Here is a 20,852-nt window from a genome sequence, read left to right on the forward strand (position 1 = left end):
CTCCACACTCATGTCTCTGCAGATAAAGAGGAACTGTTTCAGAATGTACTGACGCAGGTGGCAGAGCAGTTCTCCAGGTAAGCAGATGGTCGCCGTGGTTACCCACCGCTCATCCAGTCACCGATAACGCTTTCACACACCACAGCTGTTTATCTGCACGGAAACGATCACAGTCTGTTTGGAGGTATTTATAGAAATCTGTCAAACTGCACTTTACGTTGGACAATGTTTGTTTGTTGTCATTTTAATTTAGTCTTACTATTGCCTATTATTATCAGTAGTAGTAGTAGTAGTAGTAGTAGTAGTAGTAGTAGTAGTAGTACTGTTTCTTACATACTTAGGTGAATTATTACTTACATATCGTTAGGACTACTATTATCACTTTATTGTAATCTTTATCCTGTCCTGTGAGTATTTTATTTTTATATATACACACACACACACACACACACATATATATATATATATATATATATATATATGTATAGTGCATATTTTTTAATATAACAATTATTTATTAATATGTATTATTATTATTACTACTTTATTATTTATTTCTACTAGTACTTTCTCATGTGCTGTTGCCTGTTTTTTCATTACTGTTATAATGGTTATTGTTATGACTATTTTCTTGCAATATTTTTCTTATATATATAAATTCATTGTTGTGCTGCTACTGGAACCTTAATTTCCTGAGAGATCAATGAAGTTCAATCTAATCTATGCCAAACTCAGAAAAACATTATATTGAGTGATTGTTTAATCTGAGGATTATTTAATCAATTAATCTTTGCATAAAATTTACATTTGTAGTGTAATCTGTATTTATCTGCATTAACATTGTTTAACTGTAACAATTAAACAATCAGTTAATTATTTTGGGGACTGATAACGAGTTTGAGTCATTTGCAATTAAAAAAAAAAAAAAAAATCGAAATTATCTAAAAAGTCTAGATTCTAGCTCCTTAAATATGAATATTTTCAGTTTTCATCCTCCTCTATGACAGTAAAATTAATATATTTCATTTGTAAAACAAATTTGCTCCTGATCCTACTTTTTCTTTAATCTGTTGCAGCATAAAATGTAATTTTTGAGCCACTTGAGAATAGAATCATTATTTTCAGCCCTGATCATTTAATATCTTTTTTGCCTCTTTGTGATTAGAAGGACTTTAAATACATGAATACAAGTCATTTGGTTCAACAATTAAGAATCTATAAATCTGCAAAACAAACACTGTCTAACATTTTATAAACCAAGCATTTCACTCAAATATAATCAACAGATAAATCAGCAAGTTAAGAGTTAAAATGCATAAAAAAAACTGTCTACATGAAGAGAAATAAAATAATGTTCTGTTGCATCTATAATTTGGTTCAAAACACTAAGTGTTCAGCAGATGGAGACTGTAAATCTGTAAAAAGCTTCTAAAAGTGAAAAAACATGCATTTATCAAATTAAAGATGATATAAAATCCCTTTGGCAGCTGGTTTTAATCTCCTCCAGCTGTTAAAAGCCAAATATATTCAGTTTATTCTCAGATATAAAATAAAACATCTGTGAAGCTGAAGTTTTTCTGAATCATGACCTGCTTTGTTTTCGTTGTTTTGTGATATTTTACAGATGTGTTAATCAGTTAAATAACTAGTAAATTGAAGCTCCAGAAAACATTCATTTTACATTAAAACATAATGTAATTTATTGGGAAATAAATTGTTCTATTACGTTTTGTCTTTATTTTGTTCACATTCTCCATTAAAACGCCTGTAAATGTTTCAGGGTTTTGTTGTTTTACTTAACACTGAACAAACATTTTATTATTATAATAGTTTCAAATGCTCTACTTCTAACTTTTTGAAACGTTCTGCTTTTTTTAAGAGTTAAAACCATACATAACAGGCTTTTCTCTTTTATAAACCATTTGAACCAACTGATACAGAACCCAAAATCAGCCTTAAAACTGGAAAAGAACAATAATTTTAATACTTACTGTAATATAATCGGTCATATGTTCAGTCCTGTACTGACTCTCCTGTTTGCATCATATTCAGCTATTTTAAGTCTCGTTTTTTATGTGTTTACTACCTGCATATCTTCACACGTCGCCTCCTTTAGATCAGTGGAATAGTTCTGTTCTATTGGTTTAAAGCATCGTCATTAAACCATAATATGAGCCTGAAATGGTAAAACTTCTCTTTATGTTTCACACACCTACGATTTTCCACTTTATTTCACTGACATGGTTTTGTCTTCACAGTCCTGATAAGTCTACATAATTAATTAAAGTTGATTATTCTTCATTTTCCTCTTCTGACCTACATAGTTATTTTATAGATCAGAGATGTTGAACTCATTTTAGTTCAGGTTCCACATTCAGACCAGTATCATCTAAAGTGGATCACAACAGTAAAATAATAACAGAATAACCTATAAATAAAGACAAATACAAATATTACTCTTTATTTTGGTGCAAAAAAAAAAAAAATTACATAATGATAATATTTACATAAACTATCCAAAAAACCCCCCTGATGTACCTGAACCTGAAAAAACTGGAATTTCTTAAGAAAAATATATTCAATTTCAACAGTATTATGCTTCAACTTATTATTTACACGTATACCTTATGGATCAGATCTACAAAGGCACAAAACATTTAATAACAGGTAGAATATTATTAAAATTACTCTTAATTTTCTTTAGATATTTCAGGCTATTCACATTTCATTTTTAAAGGATAGTTTGCTAATGTAAATATTTTCATAATTTAATGTTATTTTTTGCACTAAAACAGAGAAACATTTATAGGTTATTATGTTATTATTTTACTTGACATCATATTGGTCTGTATGTGGAACCTGAACTAAAACTAGTTTGACACCATTGGATGTTTATTTCTCCAGTGTAATTTTTCATCCCACGGGTCAGATTGGACCCTTTGACAGGCCAATTCTGGCCCACGGGCCATGTTATCCACCCCTGTTTTAGCTGTTAAATGTCACTTTTGTGTCTGTTCACAGGGCGTTTAAGATCAACGAGCTGAAGACCGAGGTCACCAACCGCCTCACCATGTTGGAGAAACGAGTCGAGCGTAAGTTGACACATGATTTAATACGAGTTTATTTGTAGTCAGTGGCTGCATGATGTGAAAATGCATGGATTACCAATGTGTATAGCTGACATATTTTCAACACAAAAATATAACATTAACATTAAAATTACTAAAAAGTCAAATGTACGTTACTATGTTGTAATTAAATATTGAAACTGTGCCATTTTTGACTCATCAAGCTATTTTTTTTTCAACTGTCCTTAAGTATAATTTATATAAATTTATATTAAAATATTGTTTCTTATTAATTGAACAGAATCAGTCAGTGTCATCAGTGTACATCTGTAGACCTACATCTGAAAATACAATAATGTAAACGTATAAATGATGGGGCCTAAGGCGGTGCCGAGGGATCCCATTCTCCGTAATGAAACACAGATTTATGATCAATAATAATCTGATACTTCTACTAATCAGATAATAATCCGAGTATTAGTGTGGATGTAAACGGACTCACTGAATCCATACTATCACTATATACACACTGCACCCTAATCCTGCGGTGTTTTATGATTATATAACTGCACAGGTGGACGTTGAGATTCAATGAACGGTTCAGGTTCAGGACAGAAACCTCCTGTGGACCTGAATTCATCTGAACTCAGGTATAAAGGTACCACAGAGCTGCTTATCTTTATGGACATAGAGTTCACACTTTATTAACAGGTTGTTAATTATCAGAGGTGTCATAAGCTCAGATCATGACTCTGCACTTAATGTTCCTGAAATCATCACTGAGACTCTAGTCAGTGGATTTTCCAATCAGAAGAAGAAGAAATACACATCCAAACAGCAAGAACAATGCAATGAAGATAAAATGCTGCATGTCCGATGCAGATTATACACATGGAATATCAAACATGATATATTTATTTATTTATTTATTTATCATTTTCTGTCAAGGATGTTAAAAAGGACAGTGAATGCACCACTGAACCTGTTTACATCCACACTAAAACTCTGATTAATATCTTATTTTTGGAGTTATCAGATTATTACTGATCATGTAAACAGTATAATCTGATTTGTTTTATCAAATAACAGCAGTAATCTGATTATAATAAATCAGATTAACACACCTGGATTTGTCCCTAATACTCCCATGTCTTCATGCATGTATACAGGTTAATCTGATTTATTCAGTTCTGTTACATCTGTGCATATGTGGGGAAAAAAAAAGAACAAAAATCATAGAAAACATAAGTGGTAAATTCATAAAATGAGTGGAAAACAATAACAGGAAGTTTGTTTCTACCATCACTATGTACTCACGTATTCCAAAAGAAATCCCATAATGGACTGAAACGGTCCATGAGGATTTTTTGAGTATTGCATTTCTGAAGTGCATCAGATTTGATTATTACAGATATCTGATTCCTTCCATTTATTGGATTTTTATGGTCATGTATTTGTACTCAGTGTTAGATTCGACTATGTGTCTTTTATTTGTTGATATATAATGTGTGGAGTTTTCCTGTAATTGCTGTTTATTTGTTGGGTTTTAATGTGAAAATTGACTGGATATAGAATAGATTCTCCTTATATCACCACCTGTAAACATATAAATGTCATTTTCCTCCTGGATGAATCATTAATTATATCCCTTTCTGACCTGACCTGCATTTGGAATAATTCGACCAATCAGCTGCTGTTGCCGGGTAGAAGAAACCACTAAAGCAGCTGTAGAGAATTTTAAACTTTGCTACATTGTTGCGGTTGGTAACTGAAGCTGTTTCCATGGTTACTGAATTTAGCTACAGATTCACGTGTTTTCAGTTTCTACGTCATAATTGAACACAGCCTGAAGCTCTGTGATTGGCTGTCTGCTGGTGAAGTGCACCATGGGAGTTGTAGTTGAAGTTTAATCAGTGGTTTGTATCTTTTGGTCACATTTTGTGTCCATTGTCTGTGCAGTTTGTCGTCCATACAGTAGTGTGTAGTGTTAGTGTGTAGATAAGTGCACGCCTTGGCTACATGTCGTCTGAACCCGAGTTCCCGTTTACGAGACGGCGATTAGATAAGTGGAAGCGCTGCACTCTGTTAGCGCCTGCAGAGGCCGTCGACCTCAGCGTGTTGTTGGAATGTGCTGAACATTGACCATATCAGAGCGGACGCCGGCGTGTTGTCGGCCTCACACTTACACAACAGCAGATATCCAACTGCTTCCGGCTTTTCAACATTTTATGAGGCAAGGAGGAAGTTTGTTCCTCATCACAGCGCTTCGCATTCAGCTCCGTTTGAGCGATGGCATCTTGGCATCATGTATCGACTGAAGCTGTAAAGACATAAAACTGATCAATAAAGGTGTTGTTTTGTCCCGGTACTGTCCTGTCCTTCAGCACCTTCAGCTTTATGAAATAGGTCTCAGTGTTCTGGTGGAGTTATAACCCACAGGAACATTTAATCAGCGTTTCGCAATCGCTTCATCCTTCGTACTGAGGCTACGATTAAAGATAAAGGTCAATAGAAACAGAGCTGCAGGTACATGGACAATATGTCTACATACACAAATGAACAAAAGTATGTGGAAATTTACCTCTGAAGAAATGCATTGATTTCCACATAATTTAAACAGTATTTTGCAAAGTGTGTGATTTAAAACTATATTAAGTAATTTCTAAAAGTTTACACTAGAGAGGATTCAGATTCAGGAACCAAACTAATATACCATTTTGGACTAATTTGTTCTGATCTGTGGTCAAAGATGATTGATAGGGATGCACTAATACTGATACCAGTATTGGGTATCGGGTCCGATACTCAGCGTGTGTACATTCTCCCTCTGGTGGTGGTAAACTACATTTGTATCCACAGCTGCCCTGGGGCAGACTGACGAAAGCGTGGCTGCCAATCCGCGCCTATGGCCCCTCCGACCACCACCGAACATTCACACGCATTCATACACCAGTGTGAGTAGCAGCACTGGAGGCAAGGAGGGTGAAGTGTCTTGCCCAAGGACATGGAGCCATGGCAATACAACCACACCGATACCACTTATGGCAGCGTGACATTTGCAGTTAAGTGCAGCAGGTACACAGTGGAGGAGTAATGTGTGGAGAGTGTGAAGAGTGTGGAGATTTTTCAAAATAAATGATGTTGACAAAAATATGTTCAGCAATGTTCAGTTAATGATATATTTTAGTGAAAAATTCACTTTTTCTTCAGTTTTCTCTGTTTTGATATAAGCTTTGAATTTACTCTGATCTTTAATGAACATCTACATGATCAGTGAATTGAACATAGACAATACATGACATTACACTGAAAAATACAGAGGATAATATTATAATAAATGGAGATAAATCAATTAATAAAGGTGAAATGTAGAGAGTGATTTAATTTGGAAGTTGCCACAAACAATAAAATATACAAAATGATGAACAAATTAAACAAAATTTTCCAAAAAAAAAAGAACATAATGAAGAAAATAATAAATAAAATGAAGATGAATAAAATAATGTGCAAAGTTAACAAAAAAATAATAATGAAATAATCTTACTTACAAAAACTAACAAACACTGCAGCTAAAACGATGAGAAAATAGAAAATAAACCCTTGACATGAACAGCTGATGTGATGATGTGTAACCGTGGAAACCTCCGACTTCCACTTACAGCTTTAACCTTGTTCTCTCAGCGATGTTAACAAACAGACGACAGGCTGATGTTTACTTCTTTTACTCTGACTCCACGTCGCCATGACAACGTGACCTCGGTTCACTTTGTGCTGTTGATCCACAGGTGGATTCAGAGTCACTTCAGTTTGGACAAGTTTATATTTGAGTCCTGGTTCTTCACGTGAAAAGACTTATTTTTGATTTTTGAAGCCACTTTTCCTCCTGTTTTTATTTGTTATTTGTTTTATTAATTTTTCTTCATTTTCTTAGTTATTTCATTTTTTTATATAAATTTTTCTGTTTTTCTTGATTATTTTCTTTTTTTTCTCTTAATTTCTTGTTCATTTTCCCCCTTTTGTTGGTTATTTTGCTTCTTTTTTGTTTCTTTTTCTTCATTAACAAATTTTACTTAAGTAATAATTACAAAACTACCTCCTCACAAACTTCAAGTATTTCTACATTTCTAGGGTCTTAGAGACACCCTCTCCTTTGCTGCTGTTTTTGTCTTATGTTTTCTGCATCATGTTCTATACTACATCTTTTTTAATTAATTAATTAATTAATATAAAATCTTGAAGAAATTAAACATTATCAACGGTAATAAAACTATCATTAATATATTTAAATAATCGTCTAATGGTGGACTTCTACCATGAATATGAGCAATAAAAACTTTTATTTTTATTCGATATGATGGACTTTCAGTTCTAAAATAAAGTGTCAGGAAGTCGATGATTCGCTGCGATGGATGAATGGCGCCGTAAACCTTTAATCAGCAGCCACGGTGTGTTCAGGAACAGTCTGTGCATCATCCAGCTCGGAAAGGTCGCCTCTCACTATGCTCCAGCTCCCCGTCAGAATAGGTGACCATGGCGACCGAAGTGATGAGAGGACGCAGATCTGTGTGGGTGCCACGCTGTTGCCGTAGCGACCAGGTATCCAGGCAATCTGCGTGCTCGTATGAAGTGGCAGAGCACCGAGTCAGAAGAGTAAGAATAAGAGGACAGATTTTAAGCATGGAGGCAGATAATTATGACACAGTAACGAGGATGTAGACGATCTGATGAGGGTTGATGGAGCTCTGGTCATTTCCCATCATGCCCTGCTGTGGCGTTTGAGGACAGTGAAGGCATCACGCTGTTTGCAGTTTATCCTTCAGTTTGTGGAGACGAGAACTTTAGCTGAAGTGGCATTTATGTGCATCTGCTTTGTGCCTGACATATGGGTCTTGAGGTTATGTAACTATGGGACTGACCATGTGACTCATCATCACCCACCCCAAGCCCCAAGCCCCCCCTCAGGTCATGATGCATACATGTCGCCCACGGTCAGTTTGATCACAGGTTCAATAATAATAATAATAATAATAATGTTGATATACATTTATACACATGACCATTAATTTCATCTTTATTTTATCGTCTGTAACTGATCCAACCAGTGTTTTAGTCTTTTTTTTTTTTTTTAAACATGTGGCTCCAGTGTCTTAATTTCTGGAATTCATCAGCATCTGCCTCTTTGTGTTTTTGAGGGTTTAAATAAATAAATGATGTTGATAAATAATAATAATAATAATATGATAAATAATGACAACACAGAAGCATGTTCAATGTCTTCAATCACATTCAATGCCTCCAAAATAATAGAATCATAGTGAATCGACTGATAATGAGGAATTTTCTCCTGTTTTTGCTGAAAATATAAAGAATATCTCAGACAAAAACTCAGGTTTCACTTATCCGGTTCATTTTCCTCATTTTATGAATTTTTTCTTCATTTTCTTAATTATTTACTTACTCTTCTTTCAATTTTGTTTCTTTTTAGTTAATGTTTTTCTCAGTTTATGGGTTATTTTCTTTTTTCTTCATTTTTTTTTTTTTTGATTTCTTGATTTTTTAAAAAGTATTTCTCTTCATTTTGTTTCCTAATAATTTTTCTTAATTTTCATGATCATTTTCTTAAAGTTTTCTTCATTTTGTTTATTTCTTATTAATTTTAATTTTCCTGATTATTTTCTTTCTTTTCTCTGTTATTTTCTTCATTTTGTTTATTTTTTTAGTAAGTTGAGGTCAAATATTGACTCTAACAGACATTTAATGTTTCTGTCTTCAGTGGAGGGGATGAAGGTGGTGGAGATAGAGAAATGTCGCAACGACATCAAGAAACTACGAGAGGAGATGGTGTCGAGAAACAACAGGTGACTGAAAAACAACAGCATGAATGGATTTATTTACAACAGGAAACACAACAGAGAAACTGTCTTTAATACCCACAATCCACTGGGGTTATGTCATGTGACCAGTCATCTGTACTTCATATAAAATGTACAGAAGAAATGAAGAAAAAGATGCAAATATTTAAATAATGTGTAAGAGACATGTTATAAATAAGAAAACACATACACAAATATATGCACAAAACACCAATATTTAGTGAAATAAATGCCAAATATTTAGTGCATTTCTTACTTAAACCTTTAATCTGTATACAAGGATTTAAGAACTAATTACAGCTATCTGTCCCTTATATAAACACATTTATTTTTATTTTATTTATTTAATATTAGACGCTTTTTACTTTAATTTTTCGAGAAAATCATCGTAAGAGTCAATATGGGATACAGCACTGAACTCACCAGTTGCTTTACACCATTTTGTGTATTATTTATTTTTATTTAATCATATTACAACTTGTCCTTTTAACAAGCATCATTAGAGACGATACTTCAATTGTTTTCACACAAAAACAAGCAATGCAAAGGCATGAAATGTAACATATTAACACAGAAATAACTGATTTATTTATACAGTAATGATCATTTTAGTTTCAGCTGATGTTCTACAGTGTCTGAAATAACCTTTAACTGGACTGATTTTCAGAGGTTTCATCGACCGACTTAAAAATGAGTATGTAGGTTTTGACTTGTATTAGTTGGAACAGAAACATGTTTATCAGAGTTTTTTTCACAATATTTTTATATAAGTTTTTCAGACAAGATACAAAACAACATTAACAACATAACTTATACAGTGTATAAAAACAGTAGGCGATCACTGTGAAACAAAACATAAAATTCTAAATCAAGAAATTGTCTTGACAAAATGAATAAATAAATAAAAATTTACATAAAATAAGACTGAAATAAAATAAATTTGAAATAATAGTAATAATAAAAAATTTCCATGAAAAAAAAGTTAATTAAAATTTGAAAAGAAAGTCACAGTCATGGTAGTTTATCAGAGTTTTAAATCATCTGTCGAGACTCAAGATTTCTAGTTTATCATCATTCAGACAAGTTAAAAAGAAATGTGAATGAATGAAACGGGACATAAACAGCTAAAAATAGACTATAAATAAAAAACAAACAAACATAAAAACCTGGAATAAATAAATAGAAACCCTTCATTGTTTGCTGTAAGTTACATAAAAATCACACATTTTAAAGACAATGTTAATAGATCAGACTGAGGAAACAGTGTTAATATGAATAATTCAACTAAACTAAATCAAAGTTAAGTCAGAGTTGATGCTGGTGGAGGTTGAAGATGCAGATGGAAGGTTTTATCTCTGTTTATTCTCAGTGTGAATAATGTTTTTCTTCTGGTCCTGCAGTAACTTCCTAGAGGACAATAAGAAACTGACTCCTCGCAGAGACGTCCCCTCGTATCCAAAGGTGAGCATTTCCTCTGACGCTCAGGTGACATCAGGTGAAGACAGAAGCCCCGCCCCCTCATGTTTGTGCAGATGTTTTCTTTTTAGTCCAAAGGTGTAGATGGAGACCAGAGGTTTATGGTTTATTCTCAGAAATCTGCCTGTTCAGTAGGTCAATCTGATAGAAGTCAGTGAACGCACCACTAAAACCTGATGACACCTCAGCGTTCCATATAGTAACATATGAGTCTGCATACGTCCACACTGTTTTTACTGCAGTAGAACATTTGGACATTGAACATGTGGTAGTTTTGGTAAGCGGTGTGGGTGTATATACCACCCCCCCCCAAGTGGTTTAAGAGTTTTATACAGAAAAATGTAGAAAAATATTGATATATGATGATTTTATATTAGAGGGTGTCAGAAGTGTATAACAGAACTGTAAGAGGAACTGACATTAGATTAAAACATATGTCAAAAAAGAAACATTATTGTGGAAATTCATGTATATAGTATTTATAGATGTATATGCAGAATTTCTAGAGGTATATACAGTATTTATAAAGGTATGTACAGTTTTTCTAGAGGGGTATATACAGTATATATAGAGGTGCATATATCGTATTTCTAGAGGTATTTACAGTATTTATAGAGGTACAGTATTTATGAAGGTATATACAGTATTTCTAGAGGTAGATGCAGTATTTCTGGAGGTCTACACAATATTTCTCGAGGTCTATACAGTATTTCTTGAGGTATATACAGTATTTCTCGAGGTATATGCAGTATTTATAGAGGCCTAAACAATATTTCTAGAGATCTATACAGTATTTCTCAAGATCTATACAGTATTTCTAGAGGTATATACAGTATTTCCAAAGGTCTAAATAATATTTCTCGAGGTCTATACAGTATTTCTTGAGGTATATATCGTATTTCTCGAGGCATATGCAGTATTTCTAGAGGCCTAAACAATATTTCTAGAGATCTATACAGTATTTCTCAAGATCTATACAGTATTTCTAGAGGTATATACAGTATTTCCAAAGGTCTAAATAATATTATTAGAGGTATATACAGTATTCCTCAAAGTCTATACAGTATCTCTCAAGATCTATACAGGATTTTCCAAGGTCTATACAGTATTTCTAGAGGTATATGTAGTAGTTCTCGAGTTATATACAGTATTTCTAGAGGTATATGTAGTAGTTCTCGAGGTATATGCAGTATTTCCTAGAGGCCTAAACAATATTTCTAGAGATCTATATAGTATTTCTCGAGGTATATATGGTATTTTTAGAGGTGTATACAGCATTTGTAGAGGTACATACAGTATACAGTATATACACCCCCCCCCATCCAGGCGGTGGGGGTGTATATATTCGTGCCCCCCCCAGCCAGGCGGTGGGGGTGTTCTGGGTTAATGGGAGCTCTGTTGTCTGCAGTACATCCTGTCACAACAGACCATAGACGCACTCAAAAAACCCGCCTTCGACGTCTGGCTGTGGGAGGACAACGAGGTAAGACTGACCCGTCTCACCACACACCTGTCTCTCCCCCGTCTGTCTGTCTGTCTGCTGCCTCTGTGTGTAGTACCATCTGTCTAAGGAGACAGTAGAAGCTCTTAGATTACCTGCATTCGATGCTTGGCAGTGGGAACCCAACGAGGTGAGAATGATCATCAAGAAACACTAATTAACAAACAGATAATATAAATAAACTACACCTGGAATATGGAAAAATGAAGTTTATCTATATGTTTGACTTCAGAAACACTTGACATTTGTAGTATTTTTGTTAGTTTAAGTCTAATAATGGATAATTTATATAATTTATATAATATATAAAATATATAAATACATTTCTGTGTATTTATGTAATATTTGAAATTGTCAAGACCTGTAGACCTGGTCCAGTAGACTAGTAGACCTGTAGACTTGTAGACCAACAAACCAGTAGAACCAGTAGAACCTGGTCCAGTTCTCAGTATGTTTGTTGTGCAGATGCTCAGCTGTCTGGAACATATGTACCATGACCTGGGTTTGGTCAAAGACTTCAACATCAACCCCATCACACTGAAGAGATGGCTGGTGAGGTTTTACTCATTATTTAAGTTATTTAGTTTGTTTTTCTTTACTTTCCTCCTCTTTTTATTTGGCCAATTTTTGGGGTAATTTTCACATTGTTTACACTGTCTTTCACATCAAAATGAACAAAATATCAACAAAATAAGATGCATATCTTCCTACATTTTACATTTTAAAAAATATAATCCATTAAAAAAATGTCACAGTCTGTGGAGTCATTTAGACTGAACATGGATGTATGTTGTTTTATAGTGACTGTTTCCCAAAGGACTGTGTGTCTGTTGTGTTTCCAGTTGTGTATCCATGACAACTATAGGAACAACCCCTTCCATAACTTCCGTCACTGTTTCTGCGTCACCCAGATGATGTACAGTATGATCTGGCTCTGCAGCCTCCAGGTAACCATGGCAACGCCACTGTTAATCCTACAACCTATAGCGTCTCCTGCGTCAGATCTGTCATCTTCTAGACATGAACCCATCTGATTGGTTCAGGTTGTGGAGGAGGAGTTCCTTTGGCTCCTCCTCCTTCTGACTGTACTTTACTATGGTGATCTTTGACTCCGGTTCCTGTGTTTGTTTCAGGAGAAGTTCACTCAGGTGGACATTCTGATTCTCATGACGGCGGCTGTGTGTCATGACCTGGATCACCCAGGATTCAACAACACGTAAGAAACACACAAGAAACACGCAAAGCAACGCGACACGTAAGAAACAGGGGAAAAGATGCAACATGAAGAGCAGCACAGATGAACCTGACAATGTGATTATTTTCCATTTTCCTACATAAGTTTAGATTGAAATGCACAGATTTTTGTTTATACTAAAGAATTTTGACGCCAGTTCTTGTCAATAATTCGATACTTCAAATAATTACTGGTGATAATATTTGGTTTTGAGTGTAAGTTGAGGAAACAGATGGTTGTTCATGGTTTTAGTCATAAAGATTGAACAAGACGCAAACAACAGCAGGATTTTGGATCAAACAGAGTGAAGATGTGGTAAAATACTGATTAAAGGGTCAGATCTGTGACATGTGGTTGTTCTTCTGATGTCCAGGTACCAGATTAACGCTAGGACAGAGCTGGCGGTTCGTTATAATGACATCTCTCCTCTGGAAAACCATCACTGTGCCGTGGCCTTTCAGATCTTCTCTCAACCCGATTGTAACATCTTCTCCAACTTCGACCCCGAGGCCTTCAAACAGATACGACAGGTGAGACGTTAGCGTACGACAGGTGAGACGTTAGCGTACGACAGGTGAAACATTAGCGTACGACAGGTGAGACGTTAGCGTACGACAGGTGAAACATTAGCGTATGACAGGTGAGACGTTAGCATACGACAGGTGAGAGGTTAGCGTACGACAGGTGAGATGTTAGCGTACAACAAGTGAGACATTAGCGTATGACAGGTGAAACATTAGCGTATGACAGGTGAGACGTTAGCGTACGACAAGTGAGAGGTTAGCGTACGACAGGTGAGACATTGCGTACGACAGGCGAGATGTTAGCGTACAACAAGTGAGACATTAGCGTACGACAGGTGAGACGTTAATGTACGACAGGTGAGACGTTAGCGTACGACAGGTGAGATGTTACTGTAATGTTAGATGAAACATTAGCATATGACAGGTGAGATGAGTACGACAGGTGAAACTTTAATGTACAACAGATGAAACCTTAGCATATTGCAGATGAAATATTAACGTACAACAGATGGAACATTAGCGTACAGCAGGTGAAACGTTAATGTACAACAGGTGAAACGTTAGCGTATGACAGGTGAAACATTAATGCACGACAGGTGAGATGTTAGCGCACGACAGGTGAAATGTTAGCGTACGACAGCTGAAACATTAGCATACGACAGGTGAGATGTTAGTGTACAACATGTGAAACATTAGCGTACGACAGCTAAAACATTAGCATATGACAGGTGAGATGTTAGCGTACGACAGCTGAAACATTAGCATACGACAGGTGAGATGTTAGTGTACAACATGTGAAACATTAGCGTACGACAGCTAAAACATTAGCATATGACAGGTGAGATGTTAGCGTACGACGGGTGAAACGTTAGTGCACGACACCTGAAACATTAGCATACGACAGGTGAGATGTTAGCGTACAACAGGTGAAACATTAGCGTACGACAGATGAGATGTTAATGTACAGGTTCATGTCCAGATTTTCTTAATTTTGCTTATTTTTTGTTCATTGTCTCATTTTCTTGATTATTCAATAATATTTTTTATATGTCATATGTTGTTCTGTTTTATTTGATCACTGATGATTTTACTCTTTTTTTTTTCTTAATTCATTGTTATTTTTGTTTTTTCCAAATTATTTTCTTCGGTCTTTTGATTATTTTGTGAATTTTTTTGTTGTTGATTTGGCTTTCTTTTCTGTATGGTTTTATTAATCTTTCATCATTTTCTTGGTTATTTTACGCTTATTTATTTATTTTCCCAATTATATTGTTAATTATAATGATTAGAACGTGATTATATGTCTATTTTTAGTTTTGGTTCATTTTATTATTGTTTTCTTAGTTATCTTATTCATTTAATTAATTGTTTTGTGAATGTTTTGTTGATGTTGGTTTCTCTGCTTTACTATTTTATTCATTTTTCTTCATTTTCCTGGTTATTTTCTTTAATTTAACATCCCTAGACTCATCTCTGACCTGTGTTCATGTCCAGTGCAGTTTGTTTCTGATGGAAACAGTGAATTAAAATCTATTTAAGTGGTTTTAACCTGTTTTTCAGACCTCAGTGTTTTAATACAATAACAGTGTTTGAGGTTTGTGTTGTACTGATTTAAAACTGCTATAATTAAAGGTCTGACTCTTCTTTAAATGGGTCAGAAATAACAAAAGAGGAATTGACTGAACAGACAAACAACGAGTGACGACAAACGCATCAACACAACAACCATCATCACACAATCAGGATGGATCTGTAATTACATGATTCATTTGTTTCCTGATGCGTTTAATGACATTGAGGTTTGTTTCTAACATCATGAGGTGTTTGTGTGTCGGGTCGTTTCAGGGAACCATCACGCTGATCCTCGCCACTGACATGGCGCGACACGGCGAGATCCTCGACTCCTTCAAACAGAAAGTCGACAACTTCGACTACACAGACGAGGAACACGTCACCTGTGTAAGAACCACAAAAACACAACACACACACACAAAAAAAAGAAAAACCACACAACCAGGACAGTCGAACAGACACACATTTACATTCAACACATTCAGAATGAGACGCACACACTGGGTAAGACTGCAACTCCCAGGATGCATTTCACCGGTGATCCTCCAATCAGAATGCTACAGGCTGAAGAAATAAAAGAAAAAAAACCCAATAATAGTTCAGTATCTGTTAAATATCTGGTTATTATTTAGATATAATATATTTCATATCATTATTTACCAGTGAAACGTATTTTTGCATTTTATCTTTTATCTCCACTTCATTTCCAGTTGTGTAAATGATTGAACCCACATTAGATTAGATTAGATTAGGTTAGATAGAACTTTATTGATCTCTCAGGAAATTGAGGTTCCAATAGCAGCACAACAACGAATATACACACAAAAAATACCACAAGAAAATAGCAAAACAATAACTGTAATAAAAACAGTAGTGAACAACAACATAAATAAATCTAGCCCTGTTATAATGGGAGTCCTTTCTTGGGTTCACGTGACCCAAACCCTGTGTCTGTGTGACCTTTGACCTCTCCAGCTGAAGATGGTGCTCATCAAATGCTGTGACATTTCCAACGAAGTTCGTCCGATGGAAGTGGCCGAACCGTGGGTCGACTGTCTGCTGGAGGAGTATTTCATGCAGGTCAGAGTCTACTCCTAGTTTAGTTGAGTTAAGGTTTTAATAGTTTCAGAGTTTATTTACTATTTATTTAGTAAGCTATTATTATTTACTTCAATTTTCATCATTAAAGACTATTGTTCCTTGGATCCACAAAAAACCAATTATCAACAACAATAAATAAAAAATAATATTTAGTTCATAAATCAGTTAATATCAAAAACCAACTGTTAGTTTCAGTTTTCGTAGTGTTTTATACAGATTTGAGAGTTAAAAATTTAAAACATTTATTGTGAAAAGTCTAAACTTTTTCTCCATAATTTCACTTCATTTTACTTGTTTTGTGGATATACAACTCACTTATATGTCATTTTCTTTTTGTAAAATGCTATTTTTATCGAACATTTAACGTATCATTTTTACCATTTTCCTTTTCTAATTTTGGTATTTGTCGAGTCTGTGATTTAGCCAAAAATATAAGGTTTTTGATGATTTATGGTTTCAATCGATTGTTTTGTGGCTTCATGACTTGAAAACAAGAATATGATGCAAAAATACTATCTTTTCACCAAACCTTTATGCCACATATAATAATATAGTTACACAAATAAACAGGTCATATAATATTTTACTGAGCAGGAAACGTCACCAGAAAAATAATCTGGAGTTTGTGATTCAGGAATTTTTCATTGATCATGTATGAAAAATTAATTAAACTAAAATAATTTAATAATTTTTTCAGTAATTTGAGTTTATTTCTGTTAATTTTATAAATGTACTGCACATTTTCTATCTTTTTTTTTTTTTTTTTTTTTACAAAGCCTCATTTTTATTTCACTATATGACAATGTTTTTTCACTCCTTATTTTGTGAAATTTTTCAATGATGATAATAGATGTTCAGTGTAAACAGAACAGAAGCGTGTCCAATACTCAGATCATCATTTAACGGGTTGTTTTTACTGTTTTATATTATTTTATTGAAATGTGAAGATCATTGAGGTCGATCCTTATTTAATGTTCAGTGACATAAACAGAAGTAAAACATACAATTCAATTCAAATAGAAAAAAATAAATAAACTCATTCCTCATCTGAATCACATGGAGCTAGTCCTCAGTGTTTTTCTGTTCTTCATATGTTCACTGAGTTCCGTCCTGTTTTAATCCTTGTTATTTATTGGTTCTGGTTCTGGTCCTGGTTCTGGTTCTGGTTCTGATTGTGCATCTGTCATGGTCTCAGAGTGACCGGGAGAAGACTGAAGGACTTCCTGTGGCTCCGTTCATGGACAGAGAGAAGGTGACCAAACCCACGGCCCAGATCGGATTCATCAAGTTCGTCCTCATCCCCATGTTCGAGACTGTGATGAAGGTGAGACACGTCCTCCATCTAAACTAAAACAGATTGAACAGATACTAATCGAAGCAGACTGATCAGGATCACCCAGACCCGGGTATGGACGGAGTCTAAACCTGGACAGATAAAGGTGTTTGATGCACCCAGAGGTTCTGGTTCTGATCTGGTTTTGGTTCTGATGCAGTTTGTGTTTGTGTCCAGTTGTTTCCTCAGATCGAGGAGGCGATGGTTCAACCGCTCAGAGAATCCAGAGACAGATACGAGGAACTGAAACAGATCGATGACGCCATGAACGAGGTCAGACCCCGTTTCATCTGGGTTTATTAGTTTTGTCTGGTTTTATTTATTTTATCTGGTTTTATTTGTTTCATCTGGTTTCATCTGTTTTTATCTGTTTTTATTTATTTTATCTGGTTTCATCTGGTTTTACCTGGTTTTATTTGTTTTATCTGGTTTCATCTGTTTTTATCTGTGTTTTATCTGAGTTTTTGTGTGTGTTTTATTCTGACTGATGGGTCCTCATGTCCTTCAGGTGCAGAAGAAAAAAAGTGAGAATCTGACCATGGGAGGAAAGAAGAAGTAAACGTTTGATAAGGTATGAATGAACAGAAATGATTCATCCACTGGGACATTGTCTGTTCAACCTCCAAGGTCAGTTCAGGTTTTAACGTCAGGTTTTTTGTTCAGTTTTTATTAGTTTCAGTGTAAAATGCATCTGATTCAAAGTGAGAAACAACATGAAAATGTCAAAAAAAAAACTGGTTAAGTCTAAACTGATCCCTTAGATTTGGTCAATTTGGTCATATTATGTTTGACTTTTCAACATAAATAACTGGAATATTTATTTTAAAAAATCTAAAAAAAAAAAAGTCCTTAAAATAGAAAAATATATATATACATATATATACATTAAATTATTAATTCAATGTAAAAATAGTACAAAAATGTCAGTGACTTCAACTATCAACATCTGAAGTTGTGTCTCACTGCTTCCTCTAGTGGTCACACATATTCACAGTCACTTTTTTATTCTGCAGTTTCATGATTTTAGGTCATTTTTGATGTGAAAAAGTCTTAAAAAGTAAATGTAACGAGGGGTGAGCTGTTTCCATGACTTTTGTTGTTAATATTTGACTAAATCTTCTACATTTTTACATAAATATCATCAGAATATTAAAATAACTCAGACAAACAAATCTGCTCCAGACATATTTACACTTTTGAAAATAATGTACAAACTCCATCTGTATCTTCAGTTGAATACTTTATATTTTATCTGGATTGTAGAGAAATCTGAGGTCAAATGTTTCAGTGGCTTCAGTTTTTATGACAGTAGAGAAATCGCTGAAATTTATTTTATAAGACTCTTTATAAAAATATAATAATTACAGGATGTAATATATGTCCTTAGTGTTAAAAACGCACAAAAAAGTCCAAACATTCTTCAGTTCTTCTTCTTTATATATATATATATATATATATATATATATATATATATATATATATATATATATATATATGTATATGTATATGTATGTATATATATATATATATATATATATATATATATATATATATATATATGTATATGTATATGTATATATATATATATATATATATATATATATATATATATATGTATGTATGTATGTATATGTATGTATATATATATATATATATATATATATATATATATATATATATATATATATATGTTTTTTTGTTTTTTTTTTCTATGTACAGGTGATCCAGTACAGTGTCTATAATAATAATATTTTTATTCTGAATTAGTAGTTTTTATTATTGTTTATATGTTTCCTGTATATTTCAGCTGTGTGTTGATCCATAAATAGAGAAAAGCAGATGTATGATCATTATAACCTTGTTAAAACGTCTGTAGAATTAGTGATAATTCAGTTGATCTGTTTCTATGACAATGTGACCAGAACCAGTGAGAGAATGTTCTGATGTGCTTGACATTTAGATCAGACGTTGAGGAACATTTTCAGGATGTGGAAGTTCCTCAGTACTAGAACATTTCTACATAAAATGAACATTCAGGTGATATTAACCCTCCAGAGTTCCTTTAATCACCAAACCATATTTTTTGACACAAAAAAAAACCACAAAAACTTTTTCTTTCTTTTTTTAAAATATTCTACATAAAGATTGGATTTGGGTTTATTTTTATTTTTTTTTTCATCCTGGCATATGTCTATGATTAACACTAACATCACATTAGTGTTTTTTTTGTTCTAGGTCAAATGTTAAATGCTAAAACGTGTCAGTGTGCATTTTGTACTCACTTGGTAGAATGGTGTTAGTGTAGGAATTAAACACTGTTTACAATGTGCTGATTTTAGTGGATGGGTCAGAATTTTAAAAATCATACAAAAATGAACAACTTTTGAATTGTAACCTAAAACAACTAAAAATAATAATATGACCTTTTATAACATGAAGTGCAAAGTGTGCATAATATGCTCACCCCAATACCGGAAGGTTAAAGAATCAATGACAATTTATAAAATGATTTTATTATTCTTCACAAAATGTAGTTTTTGTGTGTTTATTGTAGTTTTTATTTTTACAACATTCAGGAAATTATTTAAAAACAATAGATTATCATTATTTGAAGGATATAAGAAAAAAGATGAATAAAATCCTATTTACTGACCTTTTATAACATGGACTGCAAAGTGTACATAATATGCTCACCTGGATACTGGTACTACTCATCAGCTCAACTCCTCATTCACTGCAGACATGTCAATCTGATCCAGATCTGGATCCAGAGGCCTCAGACCTGGATCCTCAGACCTGGTCTCTGATTCTGCATCCTGTGGTTTGTCTTCCAGCACCAGTTGAGCGTAGATCACCACAGTGAAGCAGTGTGACGTTGATAATCTGGTCTGGGCGGGTCGCGGCGTCCGCTTCGGGTCAGGGCGGAGCTTCCTCTGGCAGCGAGCGGAGGGGGTGGAGCTTTGTGACGTGACAGAGCAGCTTTAGACAAACTCCTGATGGACTGGAGGACCACATGGACAATCTAAAACCTCTTCAGGGAACGTCTGCATTTGTACAGCACACTTCACCCAGAACAACTTAGGACTTTGTTTTTGACATGTGGTTGTTTTTTTTACAGCTTGTACAGATTTTTAGTGACTTTTGTTCTTTCTACAAAAAATAAAATGATT

At 34.1% G+C, this 20,852-nt stretch overlaps 1 protein-coding gene across 2 annotated transcripts in view; it reads left to right on the forward strand.

Annotated features, from left to right (window-relative positions):
• The window catches only part of LOC115412504 (high affinity cGMP-specific 3',5'-cyclic phosphodiesterase 9A-like), a 40,178-nt gene extending 19,326 nt beyond the window's left edge, over positions 1-20,852 (forward strand). Inside the window, exons 5-19 of one of the 2 annotated variants that reach the window (XM_030125062.1) lie at positions 23-77; positions 3,022-3,092; positions 8,842-8,926; positions 10,342-10,402; positions 11,826-11,900; positions 12,384-12,470; positions 12,761-12,865; positions 13,052-13,134; positions 13,526-13,682; positions 15,522-15,635; positions 16,224-16,328; positions 17,545-17,673; positions 17,860-17,955; positions 18,191-18,253; positions 20,517-20,852. In XM_030125062.1, coding sequence (XP_029980922.1) covers positions 23-77; positions 3,022-3,092; positions 8,842-8,926; positions 10,342-10,402; positions 11,826-11,900; positions 12,384-12,470; positions 12,761-12,865; positions 13,052-13,134; positions 13,526-13,682; positions 15,522-15,635; positions 16,224-16,328; positions 17,545-17,673; positions 17,860-17,955; positions 18,191-18,241 — 1,274 coding nt within the window. In that variant the 3' untranslated portion in view covers positions 18,242-18,253; positions 20,517-20,852. Of the gene's footprint in view, positions 1-22; positions 78-3,021; positions 3,093-8,841; positions 8,927-10,341; positions 10,403-11,825; positions 11,901-11,973; positions 12,049-12,383; positions 12,471-12,760; positions 12,866-13,051; positions 13,135-13,525; positions 13,683-15,521; positions 15,636-16,223; positions 16,329-17,544; positions 17,674-17,859; positions 17,956-18,190; positions 18,254-20,516 lie in introns of both variants that reach the window. The other variant, XM_030125061.1, reaches the window with a different exon arrangement.

Source organism: Sphaeramia orbicularis, chromosome 21 (genome assembly GCF_902148855.1).
Source record: "Sphaeramia orbicularis chromosome 21, fSphaOr1.1, whole genome shotgun sequence".
NCBI lineage: Eukaryota > Metazoa > Chordata > Actinopteri > Kurtiformes > Apogonidae > Sphaeramia > Sphaeramia orbicularis.